Here is a 14,373-nt window from a genome sequence, read left to right on the forward strand (position 1 = left end):
TTTAAACTTCTCATTTATACAAATTTCTTTTCTTAATATCATGTTTAACTGATTTAGCTGTTGTACGTAATCGGCTTACCTAATCTAAGAGATTAGGTGCCATCACGACGTCTATGACACAATTTTGGGTTGTGACAATATGTAATAATAGAAAAGAAAAAATAATAATTTTCATATAGTTTTTGTCTACAATAGCCAAATAATATCTAAACGTCAATTGGTGTTATAAGTGTATAACAATTATTCACTATAAAATTTTAAAAAAATACTAAAATAAATGATGCTATTATAGAGAGTTTTGATTGTAAGCATAAGTGCGAATAAATATTATACTTAATATAATATACTCTAATTGCTTTAATAATTTATTTTCTTTCTTCGTTCATCCTTAGCACTCATGACTCACCTACACAATTTAGCTTGCACCACATAATCTTGCATACTTATAGAAGCATTTCATGATTAAGTTTCTTAATCAAGCATAAATTGAGTTAGTCTTTCGAAAGAAACCCAAATCAAGATACTAAGCCTACTTAACTAAAATAGATTGGTCTTTTTTCCAAAAAATAAATTTAGTTCATAATCAAAGGAAAAATTGGATCACAGTAATCCAAGATAATTATGTCCAAGTTCATCCCCCCAAATCTTTTCCACACCCAAAAGAAGTCCCTACAAATAACAACAAAACTTCCAAGTCATTTTACACTTTACCTTATTTTCTCTATCTTACTTTCACTATCACTCCAACATTATAAAACACAAATCAGTCTAAGAAAATTATTTTTAAATTCCCTAAAGCTCCACCAAACTCTCTCTCCCTCCAAATAAAACCATCTAATTTTTTCAAACCCCCAAAAAGAAAGAAGAGAGCCTAAGGCTTCAATGGCGACTATGGCTTCTCTTTTTCTCAAAACCCCAGGTCCATCTCAATCTTTACCCAAAACCCAGAAAACCCATTTCGTGTTACCCCTCAATTACCCTGTTTCGTATTCGTGGCGTTCCAAGTTCCGTGCCGTACCCGGGGCCCGAATCCGATGCGGGCCGCTGATTGAGCCCGACGGCGGAAAGCTCATGGACCTCGTCGTCGAGGAGCCACAGAGAGATTTGAAGAGGAGACAGGCTTTGTCTCTTCCGCAAATCAAGCTGTCAAAGATTGATATCCAATGGGTTCACGTGCTCAGCGAGGGCTGGGCCAGCCCGTTGAATGGATTCATGAGAGAATCCGAGTTCCTCCAAACTCTTCATTTTAATTCGCTCCGACTCGGTGACGGCGGCTCAGTCGTCAACATGTCGGTGCCGATTGTGTTAGCCATCGATGATTCTCATAAGAATAGGATCGGTGGGTCTTCCAGTGTTGCCCTTGTTGATGACAAGGATAAGCTTATTGCCATTCTTAACGAGTAAGGGCATTTTGGTAACTTTAGTTTTATTATGTGTTACTGTTCTTTTGTGTCCATATAGATGTTAGATGTAGCTAGAAGAACCTTCGCGGTATGTTGGGTCGAACCTTTCAATAGGATTATTTCTCCAAAACTCTGTCTTCTAAATAAGTGTAAAAGAATTTGTAGAGTCAAGGTCATTTATTAGGTAGCGACAGATAAATCTTGTAATAAATAATTGGTAATATGGTAAAAATGCTTTTTGGCGAAAGTTGTAAGATTGAAGGTTTGGAAGGTCGATAGGTTTGACCGAGAGTTTGACTTTGTTGATATCGGGTCCCGATTGTAGTTTCGGGAGTTGGTATAGGTCCGTTGTGTCATTTGGGTTTTGCATTCAAAGTTTGAGGTCATTCCGAGTTGATTTGGCATGGTTCGGCTTGAGTTTTAGAAGTTTAAAAGTTCATTAGTCATTAAGCTTGAATTGATGTGCGATTCATAGTTTTGATGTTGTTTGGTGTTATTTGAGGCCTCAAGTAGATTCGTGTTTTGTTTTGGGACTGGTTGGTGTGATTGGACGGGTCCCAGAAGCCTCGTGTGTGTTTCGGATGTGATTGGATGGGGCAAGCAACTCAATTTGATGTTTTTTTCCTCAATCACAGGGAATAAACATATACCTTTAATAGCCATGGCACTTAATATGTAACAAAAGGTGGAGTCTTTTTGGTTATGTGCTTTGATGAATGAATTATTTTAATTGAACTTGGCACTCATCAAAATTCATTAGTGTGGAATCTTGTTGCATAAGTATTTTTATGTTTGTAGATGGCAGTTAAGATCCACTATAATTCTCACTTTAGTATTTGAAACAAAGATTAAATGTCACAAACATAATAGTAATAGCCAAGGAAAACTGGAACGCTTTGCTTTGTACTATGTTAATAGGCGAATATTTCCGGGTCACTTGGGTTATGTGAGGACCTTCTTGCTACTTTAAAAGCATTCAAAACTGTTTCTGTTGTTAGAACTTCTTGTTTTATACACTCATATGTATAATATACTTTACCTGAAATCTGATGACTCTACAGTTTTTTTTTTTTTTTGGGTTCCTTATGGGTGGTATAGACATCATGTAACGTTTGTTGCTCCCGATCTGTGTCTTTTGTCATCTGGAAAGAATTGTTTCATGTTTGCTCAATCTTTGTGTGCACCATGCTATACTAATGATATTATACATGACCTCCTACTCTGTTCGGTTCACTTTTCTTCGTTTTTTCACTATGAATTTAATAAGGACAGATGTGTTACCCCACGACAGTTTCTTGGATAGGATATTAGGTATCAATATGGTCCTCCTGGTTTATCTAGGGAAAGCGAAACTTATTTGGACAAACATCCCTATCTGAGTTTGAATTTCTTCCTGAGACCTATAATTGTATGCTTTGGAGTGGAGTTTTGTGGTCAAGCATCCACCAATATCCACATCAATGACGCACTCATGCACACGTCAAAGGGATGAGTACTTATGCATGACTACTTGCATGGAAAAAATATGCTTGTACCGTGCAGTTCTACTTGTACTCTTTCGGGTCAACCATTGTTGTAAAAACAATTCTGTACACGAAAAAGAGTATCAACCAGGTTTACGTTCATCTCTCAGAATCTCCACAAAACTAACATCACAGTATGTAATTTATCAGATTATCTCAATTCGAGCGTCGAGATACTAAAAGGAACAATGACCTTTCTGATCATTGAATTAAAGTCAGGAAATTGCTCATAAAGAAAGCTCCCGATGATTGATTTGTGATAGTTTTGGAATAACGATCCCAATATTGAATTTGTACACCCACCCGAGATTTTGGTTGGTCTCCCTTTGTTATTCTACAAATCAACATGTTGATCATTCTTTGGTGGACCTGGTGGTAAAGCTAGGAGGCACCTTTTTTCTTTATTCCATCTTTTTAAAATTTCTCTATATGCCATAATTTTCTTGAATCTTGGTTCTTATTCATTAATGTGCTGTCCGTAATCTGCTAGTGTTCCAAAGCTTTTCCTACTCTATGGCTTACTTAGTGAAAGCTTTGTACATTTTTGAATTGTATCATAGCATTGATGTTCGGAGATTCTCAATTGATTATTTAGCAAATTGATTTACCTCTCCCTTGTCTGTACTAAAAAATTATTGTGCATGTTTACCTGCCTGCAAATGTAAGATGAGCACTTATAATACTCACTTTCTTTATTTGATAATTCTAGTGTTGAGATCTACAAGCATAATAAAGAAGAACGGATAGCCAGAACTTGGGGAACAACTGCCCCAGGTCTACCTTACGCAGATGAAGCAATAACTCATGCTGGAAACTGGCTAATTGGTGGTGATTTGGAAGTTATAGAACCAATCAAGTACGATGATGGTCTTGACAGGTTCCGGCTTTCCCCTGCTGAACTTCGAGATGAGTTTACGAGGCGCAATGCAGATGCAGTGTTTGCTTTTCAACTCAGAAATCCAGTGCATAATGGCCACGCATTATTGATGACAGACACACGTCGTCGACTTCTTGAGATGGGATACAAGAATCCTGTCCTTTTGCTTCATCCTCTGGGAGGTTACACAAAGGCAGATGATGTTCCACTTCAGTGGCGAATGAGGCAACATGAGAAGGTATGTGATCTTGGACATTCAGATGTTTTGTTCTTCAAATGTTTTTTGCTATAAGAGAACGCACTTAACACTCACCTGCATCCATTTTTGTTGAAGTCCTTCCTGAACTAAAATGCGTTATTGCTTAAGTTACTTTTCCATTAAAACTAACCCCAACTAATTTGGGATTGAGGTGTAGTGGTAGTACTTGCCATCGTTCTGATTGATGTAGTATAGTGCTGCTTCTTAACTGTTTCGTACAATGAACACTTCTCAGGTACTTGAAGATGGGGTGCTTGACCCAGAGACTACTGTGGTCTCTATATTTCCATCTCCTATGCACTATGCTGGTCCAACTGAGGTGCAATGGCACGCAAAGGCGCGCATCAATGCAGGAGCTAACTTTTACATTGTGGGCCGGGATCCAGCTGGGATGGGCCATCCATTGGAGAAGAGAGATTTGTATGATGCAGATCACGGAAAGAAGGTACTCAGTATGGCCCCCGGGTTAGAGCGGCTGAATATCTTGCCTTTCAAGGTATGACAACAATGACCCGTAGTGTGAAGTGCTTCATTTCTCATTTAGTTTTTCGAACGCCAATGTGAACCTTCAATTTTTGGACAGGTGGCTGCATATGATAAGACTCAGAATAGAATGGCATTCTTTGATCCCTCTAGGACTCAAGACTTTCTCTTCATATCAGGCACCAAGGTATATTCTCTTCATTGGCTTTCTCTGTTCTACCTACTCCCCCACCCCCCACTCCTCTATACTCCTGGAGAAAAGGGAAGTTCTCCATTTCCAAGCAATAGGAAGAAATAAAGAAGTATTTGGCATCCACTTTTTGGTTAAAGTTTGAGTTGAATATAGTATGCTGTGGAAAAGAAGCTACACAGATCACTAGGATATATGCTGCTTATAAAAAAAAAGTCACTAGCTATGCCTTGTTCAACTAATTTTTTTGGTTTTTCCAGATGCGATCCCTTGCAAAGAATAAAGAGAGCCCTCCAGATGGTTTTATGTGCCCTGGTGGTTGGAAGATCTTGGTGGAATACTATGATAGTTTGACTCCAGCCGGGAACGGCAGAGTTCCTGAACCTGTCCCAGTTTGAAAGTATCATCATTATCAAAGTGTACCCCAATGTGTTTGGGAGAACCTTAAAATGTAATATGGCTCCTGATTTGGTACACATTCCTCTCAAAGGACAACAATAATAATAGCGAGGCACTGGTATTGTGTGGGAAAAGGTGTCTCCATCTTGTAAATTATTAGTGCCAAACATGGCACCTTAACTTTGTCGACACATCTGTTTGCCGTTGTATCATAGGTTGTGCTGTCATGAATATGGATTTCAGGTTTTCTGGTGTTATATCAGAGTATTGGTTCAAGAAAATGAATTATGTAGCAGGCCTGCTTTCAATTCTTTCATTAGAAGGGTCAGCAAATTTAGCTCGACCTTGCCTATTGTCTACTTGTGAAAACCCCTACTAAATTCTACTCTACGCCAATGTTTACCAAGTTAGTTCAGTTGGCTAATCAAGCTGGAGATTAAATTCAAAACTGAAGTCTAACTGGGTTCCTCTATAATGCCATCGAGTTTCGAACTGGGTACAACCGGCACCCTGCCTGATTTCTCACTTTTTAAAGAAGGGTTTGACCGCAATAATGATTTCCATTATAATAATCCTGACGTTGAAAGATTCTTCCTTCACCTATAATTTTCATTTGCCATAAGAGTGGAATGTAAGATCAGTAAACTTGATGTGCACATCATGAGTTTGAATTTTTCCTCTAACTAAATGTTTTTTAATATGCATGTCATGAGTTTGAATCTTGTCTCTAACTATAAGTTTGGCATTTTCGTGGAGAAAGGCAAGGGTAAACTAATTTTGACCTAGCTCTGAATTGCTCGTCAATTGATTCTACGTTAGCCACACAAAAAAAAAAAGAAAAAAGAAAAAGGAGAGCTTAATGATGCAACTTTTAGGTCACTGCAACTGTCAACTTCTTTGTCCTATTTTCTAAACGTCTCGGATTAGTGAAATTTCAAGATACTTATACAACTCGTTACCTATAATAATGGGCTTCAAACTGATTGGAGTGAGATCACGGGCAGCTTTAGTTAAAGGAAATTTTACATCCATACACCTTATTTATTATAAATCAAAATCATTTTAAAATATTATTTTCTATAACTACCTTTTATATTTTGTCGCAAAATAAGTATTTATTATAAGCCATGAAATACGCTATTTATGTTTTTCCTCTCTCTTAGACAACTGGGCATACCTATTTTTAAGGTGATTGCTGTTACTGTATTCATGAATACATGGCGCGAATACATGTGAATACATGCGCATACATCTGGACTACCCTGGTTTTAGGCGCTTTTTACTGCTGTATTCATGAACACAGCAGCACGAATACATGTGAATACATGCGCGTATAGCTGGACTGCCCTGATTTTAGGCGCTTTTTGCTGTTGTATTCATGAATACATGGCGCGAATACATGTGAATACATGCGCGTACAACTGGACTATCCTGATTTTTAGGCGCTTTTGCTGCTGTATTCATGAATACAACAGCGCGAATACAACGAATACACTACCGTAACAACTGAATAGTAGCTATAAGAAGTAATTATGTATATGGTAGCTATAGGAAGTTAATAACCACTGAACAATAGTGATTTCTGAAAATTTCTCTTAGTTAAACGCCCCCGTCTCTAAGTAAGAAGAATTTGCCAATTGTCGACCAACATATCTTATTTTTATTGATATGGGTAAATGCCGGTTGCTTATCCACTTGGGGATAATGGATTGACCTCTTGTTAGCTTGACAATTTGTAGAGATCATAAAATTATAGCATTGCATAGATCATGAAGCTATGATGCGGGGTTGAGGGCTAAATCACTTTGTGAGAGTGTCACGACCAAATATTCACCAATGATCGTGATGACAGTTAACCTGCTTGCTAGGCAAGCCAAAACTCAAAAACAATATTAGATTCCAATTTTTAAGTCATTAACAGTGTTATGCTATAAATATGAAAGCGAAATATATCTCAAATCAACATCATGAATATATATAAATCAAAGATAGGGTCTAAACACGACCACAACTATCTCACAAACCTTCCTAAGACCCGATGTCATATTGTCACGAGCATCTATCAAGACTAAGAAATCTAAATTGAACAACAACATCTGTCCAGAAAAGAAAATACATAGACAATGACAGATAAATAGGAAAGGGGGACTCCATGTGCTGCAGACTGGATCAAGTAAAGCAACTCACACGAAGTCTCCAAATAAGCTCCTAAACAGTTGGATGTACACCACTAGTACCTGCCTCAGAATCTATACAAAATGTGCAGAAGTATAGTATAAGTATAAAACCATGGTACTTAGTAAGTATAGTCTAACCTCGAAGAAGTAGTGACGAGAGGTTGACACTGACACTTACTAAAAGTCCAATAGCAAGCGAAAATATAATTAGAACATGTGATAAGGCATGATATCATCAATCAAGTCTAAAAGTAGAACCACAACAAATCTAGAATTTGGTCATGCTTTTCAAACATTATCTCAATTCTTTTCATAATCATGATATGAGCTAATCAACGATCATATAGAAGCTACTGCATAAGTCTAGGATGCAAATGTATGCTCATGATCTACTCTCAGTACCTCATAACACAAATCCATATGCCGGACACTGGCCAGGTGTCCAAACCGAGCAGGTGTCAGAGCTCAGAGGGCCCAAAGTAATATGAGTAATCTGTAACACTTCGTAAATTCATATTAGGCGTAGATGTGTTAAATAAGTATTAATGTGATATTTTAAGCATGTGAAGTTCCATCGGAATGAGTATGGGTGGAAATAGTTGTTTTGGAATCAAGACGGAGAGTGGGGTGCATAAGATTCGACAAAATCGACTAAGTTTATGGAATATCTGTCTTCTAGCCTGATTTCGTGAAACTATGTTAGGAATTTGAGAAAATTTAAAACATGAAAGTTTTATCCCTTTTAAATATCTTTCCAATGATATATTGGGGAGCCCGAATGGATCTCTGTGCAAAAGGTTATGCGCATTTTACTAGACAATGCGCATCCTGCGTGCTAAGTTGCGCGCCCAGCTATCCCGTACGTGGCAACGCACTTGTGGCAGTGCCACTTCCCTTGCGGTTGTGCCTTCAGCTACATGGGCGCACACCTAGAGGGCTATTTTAAAAGCCCTACCTCGTTCCCCTCACCCCAAAACACAAAAAAATGCTCTAGAAAGGAAGCTCTCAAAAACCTAACTTCCTCCAAGGTCCCTCCATCATCCAAGGTAAGTTCTAATAATGATTCAAAGTTAATTTCAATTCTCTAACACCTTATTAACATGGGTAAATCCTTCAAATTATTAGATATTCTATTGAGACATCATTCTTGAAAAAAAGAAACCCTAAAACTCGAATTCAAGAGGATTGAACGTTAAAAAGGTAATATCTTCACCCTTTAATTGATTATATCATTAGATTAATGATTATAGACTCTAAGTTCATGAGATATGAGTTGATGAGTTTGATAGAAAAGCATGGACGATTATAGGTTTGGGTTGTTGATTGTTGATTGTTGATTATTGATTAAGAGTGTTGTTTATCTTATAGGTGATGAAGAATGATATTGATTATAACAGTTTGAGATTTTAGAATTATCTAGGAGCAAGGGAATGGGTTGTTGGATGTACAAATACCATTAATAAGGGCTATGAAGCTTTATGTCACCAAGTGTTTGAGAAAATGCCTAAGTGACTAAAACATGAGCATTAATGCTAATATTGGTTTCTCTTGATATATATTGCCATAAATTATCATTGAAAGAGGCAACAAATATTGTGATATGATTAAAAAGGCCAAAGTCAAGGTATGTGAGGCTAACTCTCTATGTTTGGGAATGTTAATGACTCTCCCTACACTACATTTCTTTTACAACATTACTGATTACCTCAGAAATACAGTTAAGTTTAGTTCCTTGAATAGTTGCAGAACTTCCATTCTCTAGCTTCGTAATTAGTTCATGACTTTCATTCTAAATATTGTGAGCTCAGTACGTAATCAATATAGACCTATGTTTGATGCCCATGAGTCTCAGTCTAGATTACTCAGCATGTCATAAAAAGTTGAAGCCTCAGTTATGAAAATTCAGTTTATTATGAATACATATCTCAGTGTAGTCCTATTCAGTATTCCCGTATCATGTATCTTAGTATGATTTAGTATTTTAGCATCATGTATTGTAGTATGATTCTCAGTTCCTGATTTTAAATCCCTGAGTATTGAACACCTGTATTTGGGCTTGAGGCCGCAGTTTATGCTTTATGCATTTTTAAGCCTGAGGCAACAGTTTATGCTTTATGCATCTTTGGGCATGAGGCTGCAGTTATGTATACGTATACTTGGGCCCGAGACCGCAGTTTGTGCACATATATATTGGGCCCGAGACTGCAGTTTATTACTCAGATAGACAGGTGGTTCATCATTTAGAAGAGGGAGTATTCATATCTTCACTTCCTTATTCAGTTCAGTTAAAAGTTATCAGTTATAAGTTATCAATTCTCACTTATGAGTTATCAGTTCAGTTTCAGTTTCAGTATTTATAGTTCTTTCTTTTAGTTGCTTTACATACCAGTGCAATTCAAATGTATCGACGTCCCTTTCGCCCAAGGTCTGCATATTACGATGCGAGTAAAGATTTATAGGTTGATGATTCAGAGCGCTAGTGTCACGACCAAAATTTCCCTCCGTAGGATATCGTGATGGAACCTAGTCTTAGGGACTAGGTAAGCCTAATATTTACTGGAATAATAACCATTCTTAACTAATGATTGACAAATACGAAATAGAAATCTATGTACAAAACTTACAATCCCAAAATCGATAGTACAAGTCATAAGCTCTAGTTAGTTTACTAGAAAATAAAACCTCTAGATACAACTATTTCAAAATAAATATAAAACAGTGCAAGTACAATATCCGAAGGTGACTCCAAAGCCTGCGGACGCAGCAACAGGTTTATCTTGAGTCTCCACAGCAAGATCCGTACAACTACTAGCAGTCGACCCACTCTGAAATACCTGGATCTGCATAAAATGTTCAGAAGTGTAGTATGAGTACACCACAACGGTATCGAGTAAGTGTCAAGACTAACCTCGGCGGAATAGTGACGGGGGATAGTCAAGACACCTACTGGAATAAATAATCTGGACAAGTATAGGTGAAGAAATATCAGGGTACCATATCTCTATAAAGCTAGGCATGATAACAACAATAATACGATGCTTACAAGAGTAACTAGAAGCAACAATTAGCAACAAGACACAACAAGTAATAACACTGTAGAGTAAGCTGGACACAGTTTAAATTAGGTGGAACCAAATAAGGGAATAACGAGTAGCAACTCAATAAGAGTAACCACTCTCATACTAAGTTTATCTAATAATCTCCACGAGGTACCAAAACTCAAAACTCACACAATTCACGGGTCCCAATTCATGAACCCTAATCACTTGGCATCTTGTGCCCTCATTATAACTGATAACTGCACGGACGACTCACGTGCCAATAGAACAATTCTCACATATAAGACAAGTAGACAGAGTACGTATAAATGATTAGTAGAATTAATGTTCATCTTCTTAAACCGATAGGGTGATAAAGTACGTGTATGCTTGTGCAAGTGTTCTATCACAGTTCGGGTCAACGAATAAGAGTAGAGAAAATGAACGGCACATAAGAAACGATCCCCACAATTTGCACAAGGTAAAACTCACACAAGTTAGGCACTTCACTACACAAATATCAACAACAACAACGCCCCCTAGGCCATCACAAGTCATCGCAAATCATTTCTCGACATAGCTCACCTTGTCTCGCCACGTGCGCAATAATAAAGTAAATGCCCGCCTTGTTTCGCCGCACGCGCATAATAATATTCCTACCTTGTTTTGCCACATGCACAAACCCACATATATAGCTCGCCTTGTCAAGCTGCATGTGCAAATATCAATAGTAACAATAGCATGGCAGAAACCTTGTGCAAACACCCGAACAAAACCCCCAATAATATCACGTGCCAAACACACAACATCACAATGGAATGACTTTCACAGCATGTGCCCATATTGCACAACATTTTATCTAAACAGTGTCAATACCACAACCGCGCATAGCCCTAGGCTCAACAAACTGAGTACAACAATAACAACAACAACAACAATAGCATGAGAATACGGCAAGTAAATCAAATCAAGAGCTTTGGATCACAAAGAAGCGGTAAAACGAGATCACAAAGAATAAACACAATAGGGAATACTAGTTTCAATAAGAATAGCTCAACAAGAGAGAAATAATATGTAACAAATGATTCCACAAAAGTACAATTCGACATCAAGGGAGATAACATGAGTCAATAATTCCAAATAAGGATGAGGCAACTACGATAAAGGATAACTAAACTTCATTTAGAGTTGAGCAATTACTAAAGAGATACAACAAATTCAATTAAGGATAAGCAACGGAAAAGATAATCCTAACCTCAATTAAGGATAGAAAATTACAGAAGAGATAATAATAATTTCAATTAAGGATAAGGAATTAGGAAAGGATTGCATGGCAATCGAAGAGGCAACAACTTCAGTTAAGGCACACAAGAGTCAAATATGCAATTAGAGTGAAACATGAAAGCAATTAATTCCAATTAAGACACGTAGAGGTGAAACTAGTAAATGTGGAACTTGACATAACAAAACAACTTCATATCTAATGAGCATAAGAACCTAAGATCCCAAAAAGATCAAATTTCTACAAATAAGCCCGAGCACGTACTAGTCACCTGGCGTACACGGACTTCACATGATACAATTAGCACCAAAGACTCGAATCCTAAGGGGTAGTTTCCTCCACAAAAAGATTAGGCAAGATACTTACCTCAAAGAAGCTAGGCCGATATTCTAAAATGGCCCTCTCAAGTGAAACAACCTCCAGACGGCTCAAATCTAGCCAAAATAATTTCAATCCAAAAAATAAAACTCTTAGAAAATAAATTCCGGATAATAAAGCCTCAATGTTTAACAAAAACTAAAAGGTCAAACCTCGGGCCTGCACCTCGAATCCAGATAAAATATACAAAACCCAATCACCTATTCCAATACGAGTTCAACCATACCAAAATTTTCAATTTCCGACATCAATTCATCCTTCAAATCATAATTTTAGATTTTGAAAGGTTTCTACAAATTTTCCCCAAATTTCCAACTTAATTCACTAATTAGATGATGGAAATAGCAATGGATTCATGGAATATAACAAGATTCGGGTAGAGAACACTTACCCCAATGAATTTCTTGAAAACTCCACGAAATATCTCCCAAAATCGAGGTCTAGAACTCAAAATATGTTAAAAATATCAAACCCTCGACATATATGCGATTCTGCCCAGACTTTTTTGCATTTGCGAACAGGAACGTCGCATCTGCGGCCTCACATTTGCAAGAAAAGGTCTACATTTGCGAACCCAACTAGCCAGCCCAGTGTCTGCACCTGCGCAAGAAGGAGTCGCACCTGCAACTCCGCAGAAGCGCACAAATAGCCGCAGAAGCGGACATCATCGCATTTGCGATCAATGGGCCGCAAAAGTGGCCATCACATCTGCGATAATTACTATGCAAAATTGAAGTCCCCCCCTCAAGCCTCAACATCGCAGAAGAGACATAATCTTCGCAGAAGCGGCTCCGCATCTGTGATCAAACATCCACAGATGCGTATACACCAGAAACAGACCTGATCACCAGCATAAAATCATCCGAAACTCGCCCAAAACACACCCGGGGCCCCCGAGACCCCGTCCAAGCATACCAACAAGTTCCATAACCTAATACGGACCCGTTCGAGGTCTCAAATCACATCAAACAATGTCGAAACTATGAATCGCGCCATAAATCGAGCTTATGAACTTTCAAATCTTCCAACTTCCAAAACTCGTGCCGAAACATATCAAATCAACTCGGAATGACATCAAATTTTGCATGCAATTCCCAAATGAAATAACTGAGCTAATCCAACTCTCGGAATCGCATTCCAACCCGATATCACCAAGGTCAACTCTCGGTCAAACCTTTCAACCTTCCAAAAACTTCAACTTTCAAATTTTGCCGAAATGCTTCAAATTACTCTACGGACCTCCAAATCCAAATTAGGACGCATGCCTAAGTCCAAAATCACCATACAAAGCTATTGGAATCATCAAAATACTATTTCGGAGTCGTCTACATAAAAGTCAAATTCCTGTCAACTCTTACCGCTTAAGCTTCTAAAACACGAATCCTTCTTCCACATCAATCCCGAATCATCCGAAGTTCGAACTCGACTACGCACGCACGTCATAACACATATTACTGAGCTGCTCGAGGCCTTAAGCCTCTGAACGGAGCGCTAATACTCAAAACGACTGGTCGGGTCATTACATCCTCCTCCTCTTAAACAAACATTCATCCTCGAACATGTCAGGAACCATTCCGAAGTCATGAAATCACTGAGTGAACTTACCATACATACACCCACGTCACCCCAATCCACATAAGCCCAATGACACCATCTCAACTGAAATTTATTCCTTCCACCAATACCAATAAGCCTTAGAACTGAGATTCTCACCATCTGATCATCTCCAAAAGACCCGATTCCTACATCCACACCCGGTATCAGCCTCAACCAGCTGCAACAACTTATGCCTACACCCACAAGGTACAACCACATGATGCAATACACCACACATATGCCCATAACCACATCCCTAGCCACAGTAGTTGCCCATAATCATATCCAGCACCGATAATTAGCCTCATATTCGTTAGAACCCTGTTTCAAATCTTCATAGCACTAAAAACGATTCAAGAAACATGAAGACCTCGTAAATATTCACCCGAATCAACAAGTCACATCTAACGCCATCGGGGCACACACCTCGCAAGCTAGAACTCAATAAGCACAGCACGAACATGACTGTATATACAAAGAATCACATGAAGCAACTATCAAATAAGCCCGACAGACAACACTCCCTATCTGTACCATACTACGAATCAATTTAACAAGGAAGAATCAAAGCACATGAATTAATCACTAGGATCTCATCCTAATCAAATCACATGAAGACGCGAAGATCCCATCCTAAGCTCTAAATCACAAGTAGCATACACATCATACCAACCGAAACCTTCCATTAACTCAATTCCGCCGACAAAATCACAACACATATTGAACTCTCATACCGGTAAAATATATAAATCACAAGTCGTAACCCAT

General features: G+C 38.2%; 1 protein-coding gene across 1 annotated transcript; it reads left to right on the forward strand.

Annotated features, from left to right (window-relative positions):
- The first annotated feature begins 700 nt into the window (after nt 1–700).
- Nucleotides 701–5,415, forward strand: LOC107781534 (ATP sulfurylase 1, chloroplastic). Its single transcript, XM_016602255.2, has 5 exons — nt 701–1,400; nt 3,636–4,041; nt 4,298–4,558; nt 4,646–4,732; nt 4,996–5,415. Exons 1-5 carry the CDS (start codon nt 883–885, stop codon nt 5,131–5,133), a joined length of 1,410 nt encoding a protein of 469 aa, XP_016457741.1. The 5' UTR covers nt 701–882; the 3' UTR covers nt 5,134–5,415.
- Nucleotides 5,416–14,373: the final 8,958 nt, after the last annotated feature.

The sequence above is a fragment of the Nicotiana tabacum genome, chromosome 14, assembly GCF_000715075.1.
Source record: "Nicotiana tabacum cultivar K326 chromosome 14, ASM71507v2, whole genome shotgun sequence".
Classification (NCBI taxonomy): Eukaryota; Viridiplantae; Streptophyta; class Magnoliopsida; order Solanales; family Solanaceae; genus Nicotiana; species Nicotiana tabacum.